Raw genomic sequence first — 23,050 nt, 5'->3', positions numbered from 1 at the left:
AACACAAACTGCACATCTGGAGCCGGGGATTTATGGAAAGGTCCCTTGAAGTCCGGGGCAGGAGGGTTGGAAGAGAAGGGACGTTGCCGTCCCCGATGTCCCCACTGGCGGTTATTCTTGCAGAGGGAAATGTGCACTTCTGCCCACATCCAGCCGGGCTCTGCCAGCTCTCCCAGCTTCCCCCCTTGGGTTGTTTTACCCACAGCAGGGAGTCCTGGAGCTCCCCGAGCTGCAGCACCACTGTACGAGCTCGGAAAGCCCCCGGCTGCTTTCATTTTCTATTTACAGCCCCCAGGCTGGGAGGGCTGAGCTCGCTTGCTGGAGGAGCAGGAGAGGAGCCAGAGCAGTCTGGGGACAGATGTTGAGAAATGTTGACACAGCAATACCAGAAGAACTGGATGTTTATTAAAGATTAAAAAAAAACAGGCGGTACATACATAAATTCTTTTTTTTCCCTTTTTTTTTTTTTTTTCCCAGGGAAAGCTTGCCTTAAAACAGCACCCGGGGAGCCCCGGCTGCAGGCAGAGGCGGCACGGGATGGGGGGGGGCACGGCGGCAGCTACATGGGGACGTCCTCGTGGACGCGCACCCGGAGGGGGCAGATGCGCAGCGCCTCGGGCAGCGCGCCCACCGGCGTGCCCCCCACGTAGAAGTAGGGGAAGACGGTGCCCCCGAATTTCTCGTGGAAGGTGTAGATGTGGGTCTTGCGGTCGGCGTCGTAGAAGGAGAGCTCCCCTTCGTCGCAGTCCAGCTCCACCCGGATCCGCGCCAGGTCGCCCAGCGCCGCCTCCGAGCGAGCCGCGTTGGACGCCCGGCACGTCTCGCCGTCCGCCCCGGGCAGGCGGTAGATGTACCAGAAACCGGAGCGGGCGTCGTGGTGGAAGGTCCAGTGGGTGCCCCCCCGCGGCCGGGCCACCCCCACCCGCCAGTTCGTGATGCCACCCAGGTCCACCTCCCAGGTGTGGAAGCCGGCGGAGAAGCCGCGGGAGCCCAGGATGCAGGGGGCCGAGGTGAAGCGCTCGGGGTTCTCCACCAGCAGCTTGTAGCCCCCGTTGGTGACGCTGGTGAGGTCCTCGGACACCGAGAGCCAGCCCGCAGCGGAGTTGGGGTCGAAGCTGAAGGGGACTGCAATGGGGACAAGCGTTAGGAGGGCCGAGCCTGGCTTGCCACGGGGATGAGCTTTATGGGGGGGGAGCGCAGCCCTGCAAGCACCCACCTACCCATCCTTTCCTTTCTGGGGACAACCAAAGGCACAAGCCCTGCCCTACATGGAGAAATGCACTTTCTGGGGCTTCCTTTTTGGGGAGCAAGTGCCCCAGAGCACTTTCTTGCTCTCCAACCCCCATCTCCCCAGCCCCATCAGAGGCAGGCACAACTGATCCAGCACCCATCGCCCCCAGGCTGCCCCGTGCAAAGGCTGCTCTCGCCCTTTGGGAGGCACCCCCACGTCCCCTGGTGCCTCACCTACGGTGATGATGTCCAGCATCTTCTTCCACACGTTGTACTGCAGCGAGCCCAGGTACTTGGCGGCGTCGATGAGCATCCCTGAGGGCACAGCCTCTGGCTCCTCGGCCGTGCAGGCGATCCTAGGGCAGGACAGAGCCGGGTCGGGGTGGAGGCAGGGGCTGGGCTGGGTCTCCTGGCACCCCGGGTTTCTGCAGGGGCTTCCCTACCAGCACCCTGCATCTCCTCCTGGGCTGGCTTCCCCAGCAGGGCTCGGTGCATGAGCAGAGCAAGAGAAGGTCCTGCCCTAGCCCCTGGGCCCCCACCTTGCTCTCATCCCAGGGAGGGGGCTGCAAATCATACTGGGAAGGTCCCAGCACCAAAATCCCACGGATGCCCCTCTTCCACTATCGGGGTTTTAATGCTTCAACCCCAAACCTGCAATGCTGCTTCATGTCTGGGTGCTTTCTCCCTGCCTGAGGCACCCATGGGGGCCCCCAGCACCTTGTCCCGCTGGAGCACGCTGCCCCGAGCGGCCACAGCAGGAGGGGACGTGCGGGCACAGGACCTTGCACAGGGCAGAGACCTCGCTTTGTGCCGTGGGCAGGGATACGGGGGACGCAGCCGGGGCCAGGACTCACCTGCGCTTGCGGTTCTTGTGGGTCTGAAAGAGAAGGAGACACCGGGCATCAAACCTCTGCTTGTATGGGGTCCTGGGGGCTTGCAAATGCCCCGAGGATCGCCCAGAGCCGCTGTGCCCTTGCTTGGTGGAGCCACGGGGACCCCAGGGCACGGGCAGCACCCCGGCGGGGCTTTACCATGAGGAAGGTGTAGTCGTCTTCCGTGAGGTCGGCCTGGAGCTGGCGGGCCTCGTTGAGCAGAGCCCGGCTCTCGTCCGACAGCCGCTTCATCTTGCCCTCGATGAGGCCGTGCTTGTGGCGCGTCTCCTCCTGCAGCTGCGACAGCAGCGCCTTCTGCTCGTCCCGCAGGAACTCGTGCAGCTTCTCAAACTCCCTCTTGATCTGCTCCTCCAGCCGCACGGCTTCCACCTGCCCGGAGTGGGGACGTCACGGCTTCCCCACGGGAGCCCCCGTGTGCTCAGCACCCCCCGGGCTCCCCTCCGTCCTCCCCAAAATGCTCGGCCAGCTCTGGCGCTCGCCGAGCTTCTCGCTGGGAGCTGCCCTCCCCAAAATAAATGGCCCCGCTGCCAAGGCGGGCGCCACCCCACGCCACCTCCGAGTCCTTCCTCCCGGCATCACCGTCCTCACTGGGCGATGGAGCAGCCCAGGACGGGTGCAGCCTCCACCCCGGAGCTGGCTGCGTTCCTGCCCAGGGTGTGTGTACACACGTGTGCCTGCGTGTGCATGCATGTGCGGGGAGCTGGGCTCGTTGTCACCCTGCCGGGGGGGGACCGTGTGGCTGCCCCCACCCCAGTGCCAGCCTCGCACCTGGTTGTGTTTGGAGATGGACTCGTAGGAGCGGTGCACGGCCCCGAAATCCTTCACCTTGTCCCGCAGGGAGGTCTCCATGTTCTTCAGCTTGGCCTGCGGGGGGGAGACGCCTTCAGGACCCTCGCGAGCCTACGCCCCGGGTTTCAAATGCGGAAAGACAAGAGCCCCAACCCCAGCAGGACGCGGTTAAGCAGGATCCTTGCTCAGTCCATCCCTTCCCCTCCTGCAGCCGCAGTCTGCCAGCGCTGCCCACCCGCACCTCGGGGCTGTGCACCAGCGAGGCGGAGGACGTTGGCTCCATGGCAAGTCCTCCACCTCGTTTTCGAGCCCTTTTTTTTTTTTTTTTTTTAAATGCACTGTCAAATCCCGGCCTGCCCCTGTGCCTATCACACCGTGGGCAGCCCGCCAAGCCGGCTGCGTGCGGAACAGCCGCCCCGCGACATTTGAAATCTGGCGTGCTCCCCGCGGGCTGAGTCACGGCAGCGGCGGGTCCTGGCACGGTGCCTGGCCCCAGCCCCGTCTCCTCCTCCTCCTCCGCAGCCCGCGTGGCTCCGCGGGGCTGGGCTCGGGGCTGCCTCTCCCGCGTCCCCCCCCCCCGGCTCTGCGGGGGGCCGGGAGCAGCCGGCTGGGTTGTGCAACCCCCCTCCCCAAAAATCAGCGCTCCCAGCCCCGAGGCGCTGCTGCACCAACCGGCGCGGCTGGATCCGGCTCAGCCCGGCGAGCCAAAAAAACGCGGGGAGCGGGCGGCTCTCCAAACCCCTCCCAAGCCCTCGGAGCAGCTCCCCTTCACCGCAGGCTTTTGGGGCGAAGCGCTGCGCCCTCGGGGACGGGGTGGCACCGGGCGGTGATGAAGCCAGGCAGAGCGTCGGCAGCGGTGCCGCAGGGGCAGGAGCGGTGCTGGGGACCCGCCCTCGCAGCGTGGTGGCTTCACCCCGGCGGGCGCAAGCGTACGTGCCGGGGTGCGCGCGGGCCGCAGCCCTCCAGATGTCGGGGTGCTCCCCATGCAACCGATCCCCCCTCCTTCCCGGAACATCTCGCACTCACCCTGAAATCCGCGGCCGTCTCCTGCACCGGCCGCATCTTGTGCCCTTCGTGCTGCTTGGAGCTCTGGCAGGCGAAGCACGCCAGCTCCTTGTCGTCCAGGCAGAAGAGCTTGGCTTCCTCCTGGTGCACGGTGCAGAGGGCGGCCGGGCGGCCCCGCCGCTGCCCTTCCTCCTTGAGGATCATCTCCACCAGGTTGTTGAGCGTGTGGTTGACGCGGAGGTCGTCGAGCGAGGAGGCCTCCTTGCAGACGGGGCACACGTGGTGCCGGTGCTCCCAGGAGCGGCTCACGCAGCCCTTGCAGAAGTTGTGGCCGCAGCAGAGCGTCACGGCCTCTCGGAAGGGCTCGTAGCAGATGGGGCACAGCAGCTCCTCCTTGAAGGTGGCCGTGGAGGACGAGGCCAAGGCCACCGAGCTGCCGGGCGGGGGGCTGGCTCCCTTCTCCATGGCGCTGGGGACGGGGGGAAGGAGGCTTGGAGGGAGGCAGGAGCCGGGTTTCCGAGAGCCCCGACTGGAAAAACAGCCCCGTTCCTGATGCAATCGGCTTCCTGCCTCTGACTCACCCCCTCCGGCTCCCTTCCCGGCCGGGCACCGGCCCTGAGTGACACCGCTCCGGGCCACTGCCGGCGGCCCCGGGCGGGCTCCGGGATGCTGCGGGGCAGGAGCCGCCGGTGGCCGCACCGTGCGCGGGGCTCGTCCCGGTCCCGTGCCCGTGCTCGCAGCCCCAGCCCCGCTGCAGCCCCAGCGCCCGACCCCGGCAAAATCACCGCAAGCCCCCCCCTTATCCCCGGAAAGCCGCCCCCCCCCCCCAGTACCCGCGGTGGCGTGCTCGGATCCCGGTGCTTTTCCCCCGCTCCGGATGCTCGCCCCCGGCGCAACCCCGGCGGCCGCTTCCCCTGCCCCGGTGCAGCCCCGGTGCTCGGCTCCTCGCCCCCGGTGCTCGGTTCCTCGCCCCCGGTGCCCGCCCCCCAGCCCCAGGTGCCCTGTCCCTTCCCCCCGGTGCCACCCCGGGGTCTGTCCCCTTACCCCAGGTGCCCCCCCCGCTGCCCAGACCCCCCCCACCCCCGGTGCCCGGACCCCCATCCCGGTGCCCGGACCCCCACTCCGGTGTCCCGGATCCCCACCCCGGTGCCTGGACCCCCCGGTACCCGGTGTCCCCCCCACCCCCCCGGGTGCCCCGTACCTTGCGGGGGGCGAGCGGCAGCGTTTGCAGCGTCCCCTCCGCCGTGCGGGGCGGTGCGGGGGCCGTGCGGGGGCCGGCAGCATCCCGGGGCCGGGGCTCGCACCGGGCTGGCGGCGGCGAGGGAGCCCCGGGAGGCGGAACGGGGCGGGAGGGGGCCGGGCTGCGGGGAGGGCTCTCGGCAGCCGGCCCGGCCCCCTCCGGGCTTGCCGCTGCCCTGCTGCTGCCCCCCGGAGCATCCTCACGGGGCGCGGGGCTCGTCCCGGGGCTGGCGCCCCCAGCCCCGTAAGGACAGCGGCCCCATAAGGGGCATCAGCCCTGGCAGGGCCCCCGGCGGGGAGCAGGAGGAGGCTGAAAACGATTTTCAAGGGCACAAGATAGGCAGCGAGCAGAGGAGGGTGTTGTGCTGCTCTGGTATGCACGCGCAGTGAGAAAGCGCTGGTGCCGCGCAGGGGAGTCAAGGGTAAAGATAAAGGTCAAGATAAAGCCGGCCTGGACACCCGTGCTGGGAGCGAGACGTGCCTGGGGTGAAGCAGGGAGCGGGAGGGACGCGACGCGGCATTCCTCAGGATAATTCCTCCCCTGGCACTGCTTTGGGCTGGTATCGGCCCGGAAGCGTGGAATTTGGGTACAGAGCTGGGACTGATGAGGGAAAAATAACTGGGGGTGGGTTGTTTGGGTGGAGTCTGCAAGGGACAGACCCCATAGGCCTTCAGAAGCTCTGGCAGGGATTTTCCAGCAGCACAAACACCTCCCCAGGGAGGTGCGGGAGCTGGCAGCAGGACTCTGGCCAAGGAGGATGCCGAGGGACCACAAGGTGGAAGGACTGGAAGGGGTCAGGGAGCGGGGTCCTGGCTCAGGCCCCCTGGAGGGGTCCCGCAGCCGTGGTGCCCCGACCGCCCCCGGCTCCCACCACGGGAAACGATGGGCTGGGACAGCGACGCAGCCCCGCTGCCCCCCAGCGCCTTCAGAGGTGAGAGGAGCGCTTGGAAGGTACGCGCACACACACACACACACACACTCACGCCTGGCCCAGGTGTGGGAGAGGTTTATTAGCCCCGGCCAGGAAGCCCTGGCTCACGGCGGCAACAGCTTGGGGCGGAGAAGAGCCCCCGGCACTCCTCGTGCTCCCCCGGGGCAGAGCAGCTCCAGATCCAGGCACTGCGCGGGAGGGGACGGCGGCTTGCTGGTCACCTGCGGGGAGAGGAACCCGGTGGTGACGGCGTCCAGGTCCCTGCCTCCACGTCCTCTGCGTGGGGACAGCCGGGGGACACGTCCCCGTGCTGCGGGGGGACGCCGCGCTCTCACCCCGGAGGCGCCGTACCGCTCCAGCATCAGGCACAGCTCCACGTTCTGCTGCTGCAGCTCGTCCAGCTCGGCGAGCAGGCTGGCCCTCCGCCTGAGGACGGTGCTGTTGCGGGGAGGGCAGAGTTAAGGCGGCCCCCAGGGACGGGCGGGGAGGTGGCAGCAGGGTCCCTGGGGTCCCAGAGAGCCCGGCGAAGCCCACCTGCAGGGATACGGGGAGGTGGGCCGCCTCCGCCTCCCCGCTGGGTGCCCTCGGGCTGCTCTCCGGCACAGACCCAGCACCAGCACCGCTCTCCTGCCACTGAGAGCCGGCAGCCCCACAAAGGCAGCCCCGCACACCGCTCCCACTCACCCCCTCGGCCACCCAGGGGACGTCGCAGAGCTCCCTGCTGAGCCCCTGCCCGCAGGAGCAGCGTCAACCACGTTGGCAAACCCCTCTCGCAGCAAGGCCACGGGGTCAGCCCCTCCTGAGCTCCCCACCAGCCTGCCCCGTCCCCAGGAGCCAGGCGCTCACTAATATTCCTCCAGCGCCGCCGCCAGCGCGTCCCACAGCTTCAGAGTTCTCTCTGGGATAACGTGTGCCAGGGCTTCCCAGTACTCCCCGTCCTTGGAGCTGTCCCGAACCCGTAGCACCTCCTTTGCTGAGCCGTCCTCCTCCCTGAGGGACAGAGAACAAAGCCCTGAGGGGCGCAATCCTTCGTGGGGGACAAACAGCCCCGCAGCCTTCAGCTGCGCTGAGCGCCTTCGCCATCATCACAGACCCCCGCAGCTGCTGTGGGATCAGCTGCCTCAAAGGCAATTCGGTGTCCCCCAGCCCTGCCCACACAACCCCAAAGCCCCTTGTCCCCTTGTCCCAGCACTGCCTTGCTCTCTCCCAGTGACAACTGCTCTGCCCTGCCCTTAGTCCTACCTCGGCTTGTCAAAGCCCTGAACGAACGCTTTCAGGATCCTTAGGACATCATCAGCGCGGATGTACGCAGACGGAAGGGAGCCCAGCGGTCTCTGAGGAGGTTTGAGCTCATCACTCTGGGCACCGGACTCACTGCCCGCTCTGTCCTCCCGCAGATCCGTGACATCTTCTCCACCCGGGCTTCCCTGGTTGCGGAAGGAAGGTCAGCAGGCTGGGCACGGTGCCCTTCTACCACCTCCTCCTCCCCAAAAGCCACCTTGGGCTTCCAGCCACCCGCAGCTTTGTCCTCTAGCATATTTAGGGAGCTCGGGCAAGAACGCATGTGCAAGAGGCCCTGGGCAGCCACGGCAGAAGATCCTCACAACCCCTCAGCCTCTTTTTTTACCCTAGGCTCTGCTTTGCGCCACAGAAAATGGGCCAGGGTGTTCTCCAGCTTGGAGGTCGACTGGCATTGCCTGGCTACATCCCTGGGGACAGAATTGCTAAAACGAGGGACCTGGTTTAAATGTTTTGTTGGGATCCACCCAGCTCCACCTCCGCTACTGCCCTGCCATGAGCCCCTGGAAGGGCTGGGGCTGGGCGCGCTGGCCCGGTTTCCCCGCGCCGGGTGGGTTATGTCCCTGGGTGTGTGGCTGCAGGGCGGCCCTGGCACCGTTCACCTCCTTCCTCCAGTCACGGGGAAACATTTCAGGGTCACCGTAACGTTCCCTGCCCCAGGGGTTCAGGCGATGTTCTGCTTCCCCTTCTCCGCACCCCCTTCGGCTCTCCCCACTGCTGTCTCTGCAGTCCCACCTGGCTGAGAGCCGCCTCCTGGGCTTTGTACTTCAGGAAGAAATCCACCAGCCGGCGCAGGTCATCCTCGCTGTCGATCTCGAGGGCCTGGGGGGCAGAGGAACGTGGCTAGCGTCTCTGAGGCACCGTGGGAGGGGGAGCTAAACGAACCGCATGTTTCAGGGTGCCCTTCTGCCAAGGGCTGTGGCAGGACCTGAGAGGGGGGTGAGCGGTAAGATGGGGTCTGCGTGAGACAGACGGAGGTTTCTGTGCATGGGAGCGTCTGAGAACAGAGCAGGGGGGCCTGGAGGTGTCAACTATCAGCAGGACGGCCTTGAGCCACGAAGTACCCGGCCACGGTGCTTCCTGCCCTCCTGTGGTGCTTCTCTCCCCTCCCCGCCGCAAAGTGCCCCTAGCGGCCCAGCTGGACGTCCCTTGGGCGGCTCAGTCCCACGCCACACGTGGCAGAGGCGCCTCGCCTGCCCTGCGCAACAACCCCGTGCATCTCTGAAGGCCGCTCTTGGATTTTGTGCCCCCTCTGTGAAGCGGCCTGAGCGGCGCAGAACAAAACACTGTGACTGCTATGACACCCTCGTGGCTACGCGTGTGACACGTGGCTTCCTTTCTCCCAACGCTTAGTCTGCGGCCTAAACGAACGGCTGCCTCCCTGGCTGGCTCCCACCCTTTGGGACACGATTTTTCCGGCCTACATCTATTTGTCCCTCCCGAAATGCACCCAGTCATTTTTCTGGGGCCATTTCTTGGGCCACCGTGTCCTGCGTCCAGAGCTTTCACGTGTGACTGGCAGCCTTCCCACAGGAAATGCATCCCGGCAGCCCCTGACGGGTTTAGATGTAGAGCTCAGTGATACGGTTTAGTGGAGGGCTTGTTAAGTGTTAGGTCAGAGGTTGGACTGGGTGATCTTGGAGGTCTCTTCCAACCTAGGTGATTCTGTGAACTGACAACTCACCGAGAAGATGGAGTCGAGCCTCAGGAGGGTGCGTTCGTGCTTTCCCAGTGCGCGCAGCGGCCTCAGCAGCTTTCTCTCAATGAGGAAACCCTCGGGAGACACACAAAGAGGAAGCATAGGAACAGGAGCGTCTCCGTCCACGCCCGGAACTCAGCCCCCTGCAGCCAGCCCATGGTATGGCTGCACCACCCTGCAAGCGCAGGCTGCACGGGGAGGGCTGGCAGCAGCTGGGCAGCGTGAGGATGCTCCTCGGCAGCCCGCCCTTCCCGATCAGGGCAGGTGCTGCATCGCCACTCACCGACTCGTCACTCAAGAGCTCCAGGATCCTCTTGGCAGTCTTCCTGGAGATATTTTTCAGAGGTGTGACTCTATCCCCAGCCTTTGCTGTGCTTTCTTTTCTTCTTTCTCCGTCACTCACTTCTTCCTTCTCCTCAGCCTTTGCTATGTTTTCTTTTCCTCCTTCTCCATTCCCCACTTCTTCCTTCTTCTCCTTCTCCTCCTCTTTCTCCTTCTCCTCCTCTTTGTCCTCCTCCTCCTCTCCTCCACAGCTGCTCTCTGAAACACAGAAAAAGGGTTTGAAAAAGTCTTTGTATGCTACGACTGCACTCCCCAAACCAGCACTGAACACTGTAGGGACACCAGGGAAATCACAGCTGTTCCCTGAGACCTGGAAAGCAGCCCAAAGAGCCCAGGATGCGAGCTGGCTCTGGGGTAGCTCACTTGGAACTGGGAGACGCTGGCTCCCCAGGCTGCCTCGGCACGAGCCAACTCAGAGCTGGACGCATTCCAGACCCTGGCTGGGCTCACAGAGTCAGTAAGATCCCACCTTGCGATGGCAAAGACAGGAGAGACAGAACGGAGAGACAGAAGGGGCTCTCACGGAGGAAGGTGAGGGTCTCCCAGTGCCACAGGGGCGCTGAGGCTGTGTCCCACCTGCCAGGACCTCAGCAGCCAGCTTGGTCGCCGTCCTCTTTGCCTTGTAACGCCTGAGGGGGCCGACGTTGTTGAGGAACCAGTACCGAGGCTCCTCCCAGGGCAGCCCCAGCTGCTGGGTGTGAATGATGCGATCTGCATCGAGGGCTTTCCGCACCAGCCGTTTGGCTTCCTGCTCGTTCATAAGCCAGACCTCCGTGAACTTCTCAGCGTTGCTAGCAGCGAACTGCCTGTGCGGGAGAGAGAAAGCACCATGGCAGCAGGCCCTGTGCCCCAAAACGAGTCAGCTTCCCTTCGTACCTCACTCTGAGGCCTCGTCAGGGGTGGGTGGCCAGGCCCCCGCACGCAGCCCACCTCATCCTCTTCTGCACCTCCTTGCACTGCCCTGTGATGCGCTCGCAGTCAGCTGCCAGGCTCTGGTTCTCCTCCCTGAACTGCTTCTCTTGTTTCTCCAGTTTTGTTCTCAGGTTATTCAGTAAGCTGTGGAGCCTGAAGAGGGACAGCAAAGCTGGGGGTTCCCGAAGAGGCACCTCCGGGCAATTCCAGCGTGGATGAAGGCTCCGGGACTTGGGGCTGCCTATCTGCTAGGGACTACTCAGTGCCGAGGCCTGACTGACCCTGACCCAGCTGGCAGAGTTTCCCCACTGCTAGCTTATTCAAACTGCTTTGGGGATGGCCCTGCCCTGGGATGGGCTGGGACAGAGGTCACCGGCCTGTGCTAGGTGGCAGTTTCCACAAAAAAAATAAAATAAAATAAAATAAAATACTGGGAGGTGACAGTGGGTAAGGCAGAGCCCATCTCCCAGGGATGTTTCTGTTACCTGTTGATCTTCCTCTTCTGCTGGGATTTGGTGATGGTGTTCTCCTCATCCTGCTTCTTAAGCACCTGAAGGTTGTACTCCAGCTTCTCCTGGTTCAGCAGATAGGCGGCTTTCGTCTGCTGGAGCTGCCTCTCCAGGTTCTGGCATTTCAGAAAACACGAAAAGGAGCTGTGCCGTGAGCAAAAGCCACACTGAAGCCCGGATCTTACTGAGTCTGCACCTCCAGGTCCCATCTTCCTACAATTTCTCCCAGCTAACCCCTCCTGCCTGGCTGGCCACGTGGCACGCGCTGGTGAGTGATGGAGATATTGGCTGTCCATGCTGCAGGACCATTTCTGGGGAAAGGAGAAGGGACTGAAGCTGTACCCAGCTTACACTCACCGGGGCACTAACACGGGCCTCGCTCCTCACCTTAGCTGCTGATTTTCACGGCAGTTTTAAGAACTGCGTGCCTTTGGGACCCCTGCCCTCCTGCCGGTTTCGTTGAATTAGCCAAAAGGCGCAGAAGTTGGAGGAAGGCGCGCAAAGGAGTGACTGCATGAACTCCAGGTCTCGCAGAAACCAGAACAAAATAACTAACGCTTCTCTTTCTGCACTGACGCATTTGCGAACGTGATGTCTCGCTGTGTAGCCTGGAGGACACGAAGCAGACAGCGAGCCCTCCCCATTACTCCACAGCTGAGATGGAGACATCTTTCTTGGCTTCTCAGCACCCCATTTGCTCAACAGCTGACGGAGAGAAGAGCCGCTTCCAGGGCTGATTGCTGCTGTCTCCCGGGGGTGCTGCTTTCAGCGGGAAGGCATCACACCCTACCTACGATTGCTGCTCTCTGTCAGCCCTAAATGCCATTCGGAAAGAAGCTCAAGGGGACGTGACGGCACGCGATCCGGGGAACCCCAGACTCAGTGGGGTGTGGGCAGCGCGGCTGCGTGGATGGATGAGAGGCAGTGCTGGGGCCTTGCATAATTTAATTCATCAGTTTGAGCACGTTCCATGTGGGAGAGGAGGCAAAAATCTGCTACTGAAAAAATTTACAGCGCAGTGCTTTACTGGGGTGGCCCAGAAAGATTTCTTCCACAATAGAAAGTGATTTGAATTAAGTTGCTACGTAGCCCCGTATAAAAGCATCAATTACTGGCTCAGCTGTGCAGAGAAAGAAGAACAGAATCTCAGAATGGTTTGGGATGGAAGGGACCTCAAAGCCCCCCCAGTTCCAACCCCCTGCCATAGCAGGGATGCCGCCCACCGGATCAGGTTGCCCAGGGCCTCGTCCAACCCGGCCTTGAACACCTCCAGGGATGGGGCACCCACAGCTTCTCCGGGCAGCCTGTGCCAGTGCCTCACCGCCCTCTGAGGGGAGAATTTCCTTCAAGGTCACAGCAAACTGCACAGCAGAGAGACCCAGCTCTTCACCACATGCTTAGACACCCAGCAGCAGTCCCACTGGCCTGGGATCAAAGCTTGCCTAAAGAGATGATGAAGGCAAATCCCTGCAGGGACAAGGGACGTTCCCCTTGCAGCAGACAGAGAAAAGCCATGGCCCAAACCCCGCAATTAAAATGCTGACTACCATCTCATAAAACCGGGGAATACTAATTAGCCTCAAAAACACAGTCTTCATCTTTAGCTCTCGACTAAGCTCTGTTTCAGAGACACCTCCGGACAGTGACATCACCTGTTAATGAGGAAATTAGGTGTTTCCCACTTCTCTTTTCTTATCCCTGAGCTGGAAAGGTGAAGTCTGGGCTGTAAAGAGTTACACAAATCTTGCTCATCCCTCTGCCCCACTGAGGGAACAACTTTACCAAGCCAGGCCCAGCAGAAGTTGATTTATGCTATTCCTAAAACCCTGCATCAAAGAAGAGCAAACCAACGGCACTGACGCTCCTGATAACCACCAAGCAAATCCTTGCCATTTCTCAGCTTTCCTAGCTTGAAATCTCAAACCTTGATCTGAAGGTTAATTTAAATCTTCCCCACCAAAACTCAAATCCGTAACTTTTACTTGCATCTAGTACAGACGCAGAGAAGTCATTCTCCTCCTCCATCCCATTGAACTGTGCATATTTGCAGACAAATCTCCCAACACAAACCTCTCCCCTTGTCTAAACAGAGCCAGTCTTTCACCCTTTTATTACAGGTCATTTGTTTGCTTGCTCTGTTCAGGACTCTCCCCCCTACTCCCTCGCGTGTCGCCAAACCTGGACAAGGACACGTAGGTACAAAGCCGAGAGGAACGGTTACTTCCCTGCCTTACGTAAAACCCTCCTGAAACTGCAGCTAGAGATAGCAGGTGCATTTTTACAACAGCACCACGGTGTCATTTGTGAACCTTGATCTCCAGCGTGCTGCTGCCTCCCTCCCCAAGTGTTTCAGGGCTGTTTTTGGACGTTACACACTGTATCGCCCTCCGGGTTATCAAATGAAGATGAAGAAGGCACGGAGTCAGGACTGGCCCCCTGGACTTGCCCCTTCAGGCTGACAGGGAGCTTGTGACAGTAATGCTTCCCCTGTGGTTGTGCAAAACCTTCCAGACATCGTCCCTAGCCCGCGTATCCCTGGGCTTCCTAGGAGAACACCACGAGGGATAAACAAAGAGCCTTACTAAAGTAAATGTAACAACATGTCCCATTTCTACCGTGCAGCCTGGGAAACGACAAATGACAGCGAGCAGGTAAGGTGTCAGCTGCGGCCGGGTCCTCTGCTGAGCTGAGGAGGCTAAAAAATGGTGGGGAAAGCCAAATCTCAGAGCCTAGGGCAAACACCGGGGTGCCAAACCTCACAGCCTAGGGAAGCACTGGAGCTGCAGGCCAGCAGGGTTGTGGAAAGCCAGAGGTGCGCTGCTTTGTTCCCACTGCTCCTCGCAGACAATTTGGTGGATTAAGAGGTGTCCGTATCTCCGGGAAGCCACGGCTCCGAGGTGTGGATGCCTAGTGGTTGCTCAGCCAGCGGTGTGTGAGGGCCGTGCTCTGCCACCACGTGCCTGGCTACCTCAGTAAGGGCAAACTCGTAATTTTTGTGTGATGTGGGCTTCAAGGGCATTAGAGAAATTGTGGGTCTGTGGTTAGATGTCAGAGGGAAAAGCTCATACTTCCTCGGCCAAGGACCCCAGTAAAGGAGGCAATTAGTTCGATCTGAAACGATCTGGTGTCAGGACACTCATACTGTTTGATTCTCCTAGTGATCACGATCCCAGAAGTAACAAAGCACTCAGCCTTCCCAGCTGCTTCATTCATCCCAGTTCACGTGCTACAGAAACCTAAGAGCCAAGGGCAGCCGGGCACTGCAGTGCGAGTCCCACCGAGATGCGACACAAACAGCTCCATCACCCTGTTGATGTGGGGCTGAAGAGCTGCGATGAGCAGATACCAGGTGCAGCTCTCACTCCGGTTAGCTGCCCCCCAGAGCCAGCAGTACAGTGAAAAACCCAGGGAGAGCCGCTCCCGTGGCATGCGTCCGCCCTTTCCATACCTGCACGTCATTCTCCAGCTGGATCTTCATGCTGTTATACTCCTCCTCGTCCTGCACCCGCAGCTGATTCAGCTGTTTCTCAAACTCTTCCACCTTCCTCACGCGGGCATGCAGGTATTCCAGCTGAGGGCAAAGGCAGAACACCATCCATTAACGGTGGCGGCTTCCTCCCACGATCACAGCTCCCTCAGCCAGTGCAAAGCAAGGTCGTGCACGGCTAATTCCCCAGCGGAGCGGTCTGAAAAACCGCCCCTCTGCCCGAGGGAGCCAGACGCCTCCCCACACACTTGTCTTTCACGGCAGCCCACTGCCGGACGGCAGCACTGGTCCTTTACGTACCTCGTGGGGACGTTACCTGTTTCGTGTTGTGGGCCTGGATGGCCTCCTCCCACTTCTTCCTGTTGCTGTCCAGCAGCTCTCGCCGCTCGAGCTCAAAAGCTTTCTGTAAAGGAGGCAGAGCCCTTCACCGTCAGATGGCGAGCCCTTCACCATCACCTCACACCAGTTCGCACCAGGAGAGGATCTGGCGCTGCTGCCCGACGTCTCCTCTCACAGGCGGAGACCTGATGCTGCGGCCCCACCGGCGCTGCTGCTAACAGCCACCCAGAGGGGTGGACGCCTGTGGTGCCGGGTAGCCCCGAGAATTCGCTGGAAATCTGTGGGAAGTTAACTCCGTCCCAGCCAGACCCAGTACGAAATCGCTGTCTGCAGGTTAGGAGTGGAGCTGGGTCTGACAGCCACTTGATTTCGCCTAACGAGATGTTAAACGAGGGGAGGCGCCCTCACTCATCAGCAAATACAAACTCGATCCGCGAAGTGGGACCTCCTGTGCTCTGCGAAAGGTAAGGCTAAATGACCCCAAGGCTCCTTCGGGGCTTTTAGGGAGGCGGATAACCAGCCAGCAGGCAGCAACAGCTTCTACAAGCTCCCAGGTTGCTCTGTGCTGAACCACGGCCACTCACAGCATTGTACAAACCAGCCCCGCAGCACTCAGCACCATTCTGCACTCTTGCTTAGACGTATTTCAGCCTCATTCACCAAAATATCAGCCCCACTGCTCCGGGCAGCAGTCAGCCCAGCCCGTGCAACGAGCCTGAGGCCTTTTTTGCCAGAGATGTGGAGGAGGGAGCGACTGCAGGCTTTCTAACTGGGCTCTCCCTCCACCCAACGGACCGTACCTCAATGTGATGCAGTTTGTGACGGTAAGCTTTCAGCATGGTCCTGATCTGTTCCTCCATTCTCTCCAGAAGCAGGTGGATGTCATCTGACTGCTTCTTAATGGCCTGCACATAGTGCTCATCTTTGCTTTTCAGCTCCTGGAGGAGGACAGGAGATGCTGAAATCAGAGAGAAGTATTTTTCTAGGAAATACCCTCCAGGGCTAACAGAGAATGTGAGACCCAGATGCTGCCTTTTCCAAAGAGGAAGAGGTGACAAGGGCAAAGGGCTAGAGAGTCCAGGGGTGGTTCCAGGGAGGGAAGGTGGGAGGAAAGGCAGTTCACCACTGCCACGGTCCCTGTGCTACCTGCCGCAGTTCACCAATGAGCTTGTTCTTCTCCTCCAGAAGCAGCGCGCACTGCTGCTGCTGTTGGTTCAGCAGCTGCCACAGCTCCTGCGGGACCGTCACACCCTCAGCCGAGGCCCACTTGGAGGCGATCTTCTCAAACTCGGAGGCGCTGGACTTGGCTTCCTCCTCCAGCTTCCTCACCCTGCAGGCAGCGGGGAGCACAAGGCAAACGGGGCGCTGGGGCAGGGCAGCAGGTTATTCAGCTGCTCCAGACGCGGTTCAGCGGCCCGCACCGCGTACGGAGCCACGGGAGCACCCCCCTGCATGACTGAATCTGACAAGTGTCCTTCCAGATGTCAGCGGAGCAGCAGCTTCCCCGCAAGCGCAGCGACGCAGCCCGACCCAGTGCCCCGCACCCTCTGAGCAGAGCTGCCGGAGCCGCCAGATCCAAGCCTGCTTAGCCCTTCAGGTAACCCGTTAGGCTCCAGAGTCCCTGGAGCACCAAAGGGTTCCGCAACTGGAAGGAATTCAAAGCGCACTGGACGCAGAAATGCCCGTCTGAGGAGAAGGCCCTTCAGGCATCCACAGGCACTGCTCGGTCGTGCAGCTGGGCTGAGCTTCTCCCATGTGCAGCCCACCCTTGCCACCCCAAAACCTCCTCTATGGGCAGTTTCTGGGCACAGCACCTGGTTCCTTCAAAATTCCTATTGGGAAACCGTCTGAAAAAGGGACAGAGCTCTTGCTACAGCCAGTTTCCCATAAACTGTTCCTACAGTGCCCTCCAAAGGCAGCCAGGAGCTCGGACTTGGTGTTTCCCAGCTGATCTCGGTGCCCTGCAGGCAGGGCTGAAAGAGCCAGTCCCTCGGAGACCGCCCAGCTCCTCCGGCGGAGCAGGATGTGTTTGCCTGGGAAGCCACACAGAGGGGATCAGAGAATAACCGAGGCTGGAAAAGTCTCAGGATCAACGTGAACGTCAGAGCAGGCTGTGCAGGGCCTCATCCAGGCAAGGGCTGAGGATCTCCAAGGAGGAAAATCCCTACATCATCACCCTGACCCCACATCTGACCACTCTTGCTGTGAAAACATCAACATCCAGCTTCTCAGACTAGCACAGCCTCACGTTTCTCCCACTCCTCACACACCAGAGCCCCGTGCGGCTGTCCCAGCACATCCTCACGCCTACGGATGGCGGGCAACTGCCGGAAAGAGGCCGTTTGCTGAGCCGCCTCAGCAGAGGGTGGCACCTCCAGGCTCAGGAGCGCTGCTTGGACGGCCAGGAATGAGGGCAGCTGTGTCCGTGCCTCTCAAGCACGGAGACCCCAAGTATGTGGCACAACATAACCATCCTGCGAGGTGCTCCGAGAGCTGCACCGACATCTGGACTGCTCCTTCCCAGCGGCGCAGACCCACGGCACAACCTCTTACCTCTGCTGCTTCAGCTCTGCCTCTTCTGCCCTCCTCTGCATTTCCCTCGAGTCGGCAGCCACCTGGATGTTCGTCACCAGCTGCGTGCCTTCGAAGAGCAGCTTGGCCAGCCTCTGTGAAGGAGGAGGTGCACGCATCACACCCTGAGAGCTGAGCTCTGCAAGGAGGGACACTCGGGATTTGCCCCAGGAATCACCTCCCCCCCGCTCCCGAGGAGTTTCTGTCACTGCATCTTTTCACGTAGAGATTGCTGTGACGCTGGGAACTGCACAAAGCTAGAAGGGTGAAAGCAAATGCCTACAGGTCAGGGACACGAGAGGACCTTCCTGTCCTACTGCCACACCTGCTGGCTCTCCTCCACCTCCTTGTGGCTCCTTCTCTCCTCTTCTTCCTCCTTAGCCTCCTCCTTTGGCTCATCTTCTCCAAGGGCTTGCCTGGGCGGAGGGGAGGAAAAGACAGAACATTTTGCACCACACTAACTTCCTGATGTTCAGAAACCACCTTGCAAAGCTTGCAGCTCCACCACACGGAGCTGTCTGGACCCATTGGGGGGTCATCACTGACCCCATTCTAGTCCCCTGGGATCTCACCTGAAGGAAAGGCTCTGAGCTCAGGAAGGGGAAAACGAGCCTGTTTGGGTGGAAGTGGACGTTACCGTTAAGGTTTGGCCCCATGGTTTGGCAACGGGGTCCCCAAGCACCTTGTGGTTCCCTCTCGGTTTGGGGAGGAGATGTTGGGTGGTGCCCACGACTCGGTCAGAGTAGCTCTGGCTCAAGGGGATGGCATTGCTGAGGCCTGGTCCAAAACTGCCTGGCAGGGAGGAAGGGGCAATGCCTTGGTGCAGTTCCAGCCCAGGGAGGTCCCCAAGTCCCAGCTGGGGGAAGATTGGGTCCCTGACCCAGCCCCAGGTCAGGGGAGGGTGGCAGGGTACTGCCACCTGCTGCTCTGATCCCACCCAGCCCGGAGGGACAGCTGAGGCTTGCAAGAGGACCTCGGTTCAGTCCTGGTTTGGGGGAAGGCGTGCTCCATCGCTGGCGAGTCCCAGTTTAAGGAACAGCTGGGGCCTGATCCAGGAAGCCACTGGTGTGGTGCTGATTTTGTCCAGGGGGCAGATGGTCTGTGGCAGGGCCTTGTCTTGGAGCAGGGGGAATCACTGCCCCAGTGCTGAGCTGGGGACAGGACAGGGTCAGGGGGCTGGGGACCCCTGATATAGGAAACTGACCTGGCCCTGGCCCGCAGGGTGCACTGACCCGCTCCAGATCCAGGCTGAAGCTGTCCTAACCCTAACCCAGTGCCGCTTTGCAACTGGGACCCTGCGCCAACTGGCAGGGAGCGGGGATTTGGGGCAGTCCCTGACCCAGAACCAGCTGGGGGAGAGGTCCTGGACCCACTGAAGGCTGTCACAGGCACGCTGGGTCCCTGCCCCCTGCCAGCTCATGGTCGGGGTGCTCAGGCCCAGTGCCCGTGTGGGGTAGGGGATATTCCGAGACCTGGTGCCTGCTCAAGGAGGATGGTCCCTGAGCTTGTGGGAGATCACAGAATCATCTAGGTTGGAAGAGACCTCCAAGATCACCCAGTCCAACCTCTGACCTAACACCACCAAGTCCTCCACTAAACCATATCACTGAGCTCTACATCTAAACGTCTTTTAAAGACCTCCAGGGATGGCGACTCAACCACTTCCCTGGGCAGCCCATTCCAACGCCTAACAACCCTTCAGGACAGGCTATTAGCTCAGGGTGAACTGGTCCTGGTTTGGGGGGTGCCAGCTCAGGGAAAAGGAAGCCATCCACGACCAGCCGCTGGATTTTGGGGAGCAGGCAGTGGAACAGTGGCGCTGTTCCGGGGGCGCTGCTCGGGTGGGAGCCGGGCCCGGCCCAGTCAGGTCCGCGGGAGGGCCCCGGGGCTCCCCGTTCCTCACCGGCGCTTGGCATCGAGGCGGGCGGCGATGCGGCGGCGGCGAGCGGCGATGCGCTCCTCGGGGCCGGGATCGGGGCCGGGATCGGGGTCCGGGTCGTGAGGGGCCGGGGCCGGGGTCGGGGCCGGGGCCGGGGCCGGGGCCGGGGCCGGGGTCGGGGCCGGGGCCTGGCCCCCCGGAGCCGCCTCCGCGCCCGCCCTGCGCCTCATGCTGCCCCCGTCGCTAGGCAACGCGGCCGCTGCGCATGCGCGGTGCGGCGGCGGCGGGAAGGGGGGGAAGATGGCGGGGGGGGGGGTGAGGCGAAGTGGGGGGGGCTGGATGTGGGGGCTGCAAGGGGGTATCCGTGGGAAGGGGTAACCGTGGGGTGTTGGTGGGGTTCTGGGGGCTCCGTCATGGAAACACAGAGCCAGCAAGGCTTGTAAAGCCCTCCCAGATCACCTGGTCCAACGTCCCCCTGCCACCGGTGTCACCAATAAACCGTGTCCCTCAGCAGCACGTCCAGCTGAAGCCAGGGATAGAAGAGTGGGGGCTTGCTCAATCACACTAATCATTTCGGAATAAAACACTCGTTATTATTAAAGCCAGGAACGGAAGAATAGGGGCTTGCTTAATGGCATTAAAAGTAGATATTGCTGAGTGTCTTTGCTTACTCGCACGTCGGGTAATAGGGAATATGAGGTTAGGATAAACTTTTACTGTGCACTCCTGCTTACAGGATGCCCGCCATTGCAATTGCAAACAAAATAAATAGCTTCACAGAAGATTCCTGTCTGAAGAAAATTGCTGAGATTTTTCTCACAACCCCAACAGCGAGTGAGTGAGGACAGGAGCTTTATTTGAGAATCCCTTGAGTTTTCCTGAGCTGCTCCTTCCCTGCCTGTTTCACGCTCCCCCTTTCTCATCTGGCTGGATATGGCTGTGCCCACCATGGGGGGCTCCCTTCCCTTCTCAGAAGGGCTGACTCCTGCCGACCCTCGGCCACCAGACCCTTGACACGTGAAGCCGGTACGCTCAGATTTGTCCCTGCTGTCCCTGCATGGGGACTCTGGGTGCAGCTGTGCCCTGGGGCCATTCCACCCATTGTGTGTCAGTGGGATGGAATTGTTGCATCACACCCACGGCCAGCTTCGGTGGGCTTCAGGTGGCTTCAGTGGGCTTCAGGTGGCTCAGTGTCACTTTGTCTTCGTGGCAGGGAGCAAGAGGCAGAGCGAGCAGCCAAATTATTGGGCTAGGAGTGTGGCCGTGGAGCCGGGAGAAGGAGCAAGGAGGCGGGTAGGAGCAGGCGGCATTGCTGTGGCCCCAGCCTCCCCTCCCCTTGGGTTTGTCAGCCTGCCCGGGGCTCCTTCCAGCCCTGGGTGCGCAGGTTGATGCTGCCAGACGTGGGGCTGGGCAGGGTGAACACAGCTGGGGAGGATGGGGACATATCTCATGCAGTTGTGAAAGCCTTTTTGTTGAGGAGGTGTTTGTGTAGGGAGAGATACTGTGCTCTGGGAGTGTTGGGATGAGAGCGTGAGGAGCCCGACTGCTAACCTCTGGTTGTGTTTTGGATGGCTCTGTTACACAGGACTGGGACTGAGCACAGGTCATTGCCTACCGCGAGGTGCGGTCCCTGTGGCCTGATGGGGGTGCTCGGACAGCTGGCCTTGTGGTTCTTCATCGTCCAGCTGCAGACTCTGATGAAGGCGCTTGGCTTCCACTCTGTCTGGGGCCAAACCATTTCGGCAGCCATCGTGGTTGCCAAGTCCGTGAGGATGGTATCGCCAGAGGTAAGGAAGCACCCGATGCCCAAGTGCACTGCCCTCCTCCAGCACTAAGAGCTGCTCCTGGGCTCCTCAGGGCATCTGCCCCCAGGGCCAGGGGGTGGATCATGGTGGAGGGGAACTGTGCCCGGCTAAGCGGTGCTTTCTGTGCACTCCCAGGGGACTGCTAAGAGGAGAAGCACATGGAGGAGCAGGAGGATCCGGCGAAGAGCCCTGAGGAGGCTCGTGGAGAGGCACGTCCGCAGTGGAAGATGCAAAGGGAGGTGGGTGTCATGGAAGGCGGAACGGCTGACGGAGGGCCAGGGTCGATCCAAGCAATGCCCAGGAGCTGCCCGCTGCTCACACAGAGTGCAGCCCCTTTGCTCAGAGCACCCTTGGTTGAATGCCCCAAACCCAGGGCCCCCCTCTGTGCCCAGCCTGGGTCTCTGCAGGGCCTCCCTGATGGGGTTTCCATCTCAAGGGGGCCCAAAGGGAGCCCTGCAGTTCCTCACCACCTCCTTTCTCCCTCCCAGCCTGAGACAGAAGTGGCTGCGTGCTGGGCAGCCCCGGCGGTACTGGCTGCGGTCAGTGAGGAGAAGGGGCTGCATCTTCTGCGACCTGCAGCAGCCCCCCTCGGTGCCAAAGGTGGCTGTCTCCATGCCTGCAGGAGTGCCGGGTGAGGTGCTGATCAGCTCACCTCCATCGTCACCTGCACCTCACAGGGTGAAACGAATCCGCTTCGGGAAATAGTAATATTGCAAATAAAGGGGGGTGGTTCTTGAACATGGCCTGGAGTTTTATTTGAGAAACCCTTGATGCGATTTGTCCTGACTTGCTCCCTCCCCTTTCCCTCCCGTTTCACACTCCTCCATTGTCCTCCTCGCAGCCACACAAACACCCCAATGGGGTGTGCAGGGGCCTGTCCGGGATCCCTGGTACAGTGCAGAGGAGAAGGGACCCCTGAGGTGTCCTGGAGTGGTGACAAGCCATCAGCCTGGGGATGGGAGCGGTGGGCTCCTGCCATGGCCACCAGCATGTCCCCAGAGGCCCATGGGGCGTCCTTGGTGGCCCTCAGAGGGAGGCTGGTGACAGCAGCCCCAGTGCCACCAGCACTGCGGCTATCACAGTGGTTGTTACCTGGTCCCAGTTGCCATCATAGGGACCTTCCCTGCCCGCTCCCCCACAGACCCGGGGCTGCCTCCTGGGGTGTTCTGCACCCACAAACCCTCAATGGAGGGGTGTTGGGGCAGCTTCCCCAAGGGCTTCACTGCCTCCTGCGCCACTCTTTTGTGTGTGAACGTCCAGGTTGCAGGGAAGGAGTGGCTCGGGCTAGTTCCCACTGCCCTGACAAATGTCCCTCGGGGAAACCAATAGCCTCGAAGAGGGAACACCCCGTCTGCCTGCAGTGCCACTGGTGCTTTGCCGGCAGCTGCCCATGTCACAGGAGGTCTCCGAAGAGCCCCCCACAAGGGACTGTTGGGCACACAAACCACCAAATCCATCTGCTGTGGGAGCAACAACCCACAGCTCCGAGCTGGGTGGCCTTGCCAGGCACACACAGAGGTCATGCAGCCAGAGATGGAGATGGAGAGGCAGAGACAGCACAGAAGACGGCAGTGTTGGCTGGTCAGGCAGCAGAGAAGGGCTGGTAGGACCCAGCCCCAGGGGAGGAGCAGCTCCAGCAGCACCCACAGACAGCAGAGCCCCCTCCAGCCCCAGCCCCAGCCGTGCTGCGTGTCCTCCCCTCTGCCAGGACAAGATGTCCGCCAAGGCGGCCATGACACCTCACAAAATGGCTGCCTTGTTTGCCACAGCATGGCTGCTGGGCGTGCTGTTCTCAGAGCTCTTGCCCATGGCCGGACGATGTCTGGGACCCCTCACCGTGTGAGGTCCCACGTCTCCCCTGCCCCATGGGCACAGCCGCCCTCCCCGATGGCCCTGGACCAGCTGCAGGGAGCTGGGCTGGAGCCCAGGGCCTGAGAAAGGGCAGCAGGGTGCACTGCCTCCGGCAGCCCTGGGGCAGGATGGAGGACAGAGTGCAGAGGAGCACTGGGAGCAAGCGGGGACAGCTGGGGACACCAGAGAGCTCGGCACTTGGTGGCACCATGGGAGGGTACCACTGGCTGCCACCTGCTCTGCCATTTAAGACCTCCACACTGTGATGA

The 23,050-nt window shown here is 61.5% G+C and overlaps 2 protein-coding genes across 5 annotated transcripts; both read right to left on the bottom strand.

Annotated features, from left to right (window-relative positions):
- Positions 1-383: 383 nt before the first annotated feature.
- TRIM35 (tripartite motif containing 35) lies at positions 384-5,550 on the bottom strand. 4 transcript variants are annotated; one of them, XM_083830545.1, is made up of 7 exons: positions 5,119-5,550; positions 3,939-4,446; positions 2,892-3,023; positions 2,262-2,492; positions 2,085-2,107; positions 1,465-1,586; positions 384-1,125 (listed from the first exon to the last, which is right to left on the bottom strand). In XM_083830545.1, the coding sequence occupies exons 1-7, from the start codon at positions 5,352-5,354 to the stop codon at positions 560-562; spliced, it is 1,818 nt and encodes a 605-aa protein (XP_083686671.1). In that variant the 5' UTR covers positions 5,355-5,550; the 3' UTR covers positions 384-559. The 4 variants fall into 4 exon arrangements, with proteins under 4 accessions (XP_083686671.1, XP_083686672.1, XP_083686673.1 ...); XM_083830546.1 differs by having other exon boundaries at positions 2,892-2,987; positions 5,119-5,546; XM_083830547.1 differs by having other exon boundaries at positions 3,939-4,386; positions 5,119-5,545.
- Positions 5,551-6,147: 597 nt separating this feature from the next.
- DRC1 (dynein regulatory complex subunit 1) lies at positions 6,148-19,355 on the bottom strand (the record flags this gene model as incomplete). Its single annotated transcript, XM_083831118.1, has 17 exons — positions 6,148-6,309; positions 6,424-6,526; positions 6,935-7,078; positions 7,331-7,515; positions 8,123-8,209; positions 9,072-9,161; positions 9,370-9,626; positions 10,005-10,234; positions 10,359-10,493; positions 10,826-10,965; positions 14,298-14,420; positions 14,653-14,739; positions 15,476-15,613; positions 15,822-16,005; positions 17,229-17,341; positions 17,572-17,662; positions 19,150-19,355. 17 exons carry the CDS (start codon positions 19,353-19,355, stop codon positions 6,193-6,195), a joined length of 2,430 nt encoding a protein of 809 aa, XP_083687244.1. The 3' UTR covers positions 6,148-6,192.
- Between the last annotated feature and the right edge of the window lie 3,695 nt (positions 19,356-23,050).

The sequence above is a fragment of the Anser anser genome, assembly GCF_964211835.1.
Source record: "Anser anser genome assembly, chromosome: 3".
NCBI classification, from domain to species: domain Eukaryota; kingdom Metazoa; phylum Chordata; class Aves; order Anseriformes; family Anatidae; genus Anser; species Anser anser.
Note: the sequence above shows the minus strand (reverse complement) of the source record. Positions and strands in the feature narration are given on the sequence as shown.

Bases quoted from the DNA above. Each gene is read 5' to 3' on its own strand.
- TRIM35 (XM_083830545.1), bottom strand. From the start codon at position 5,354: ATGCTCCGGGGGGCAGCAGCAGGGCAGCGGCAAGCCCGGAGGGGGCCG. The intron at 2,108-2,261 runs GTAAAGCCCCGC...CTTCTCTTTCAG, and splicing joins ACGACTACACCTTCCTCATG to ACCCACAAGAACCGCAAGCG. The intron at 1,587-2,084 runs GTGAGTCCTGGC...GTCCTGCCCTAG, and splicing joins CACAAGAACCGCAAGCGCAG to GATCGCCTGCACGGCCGAGG.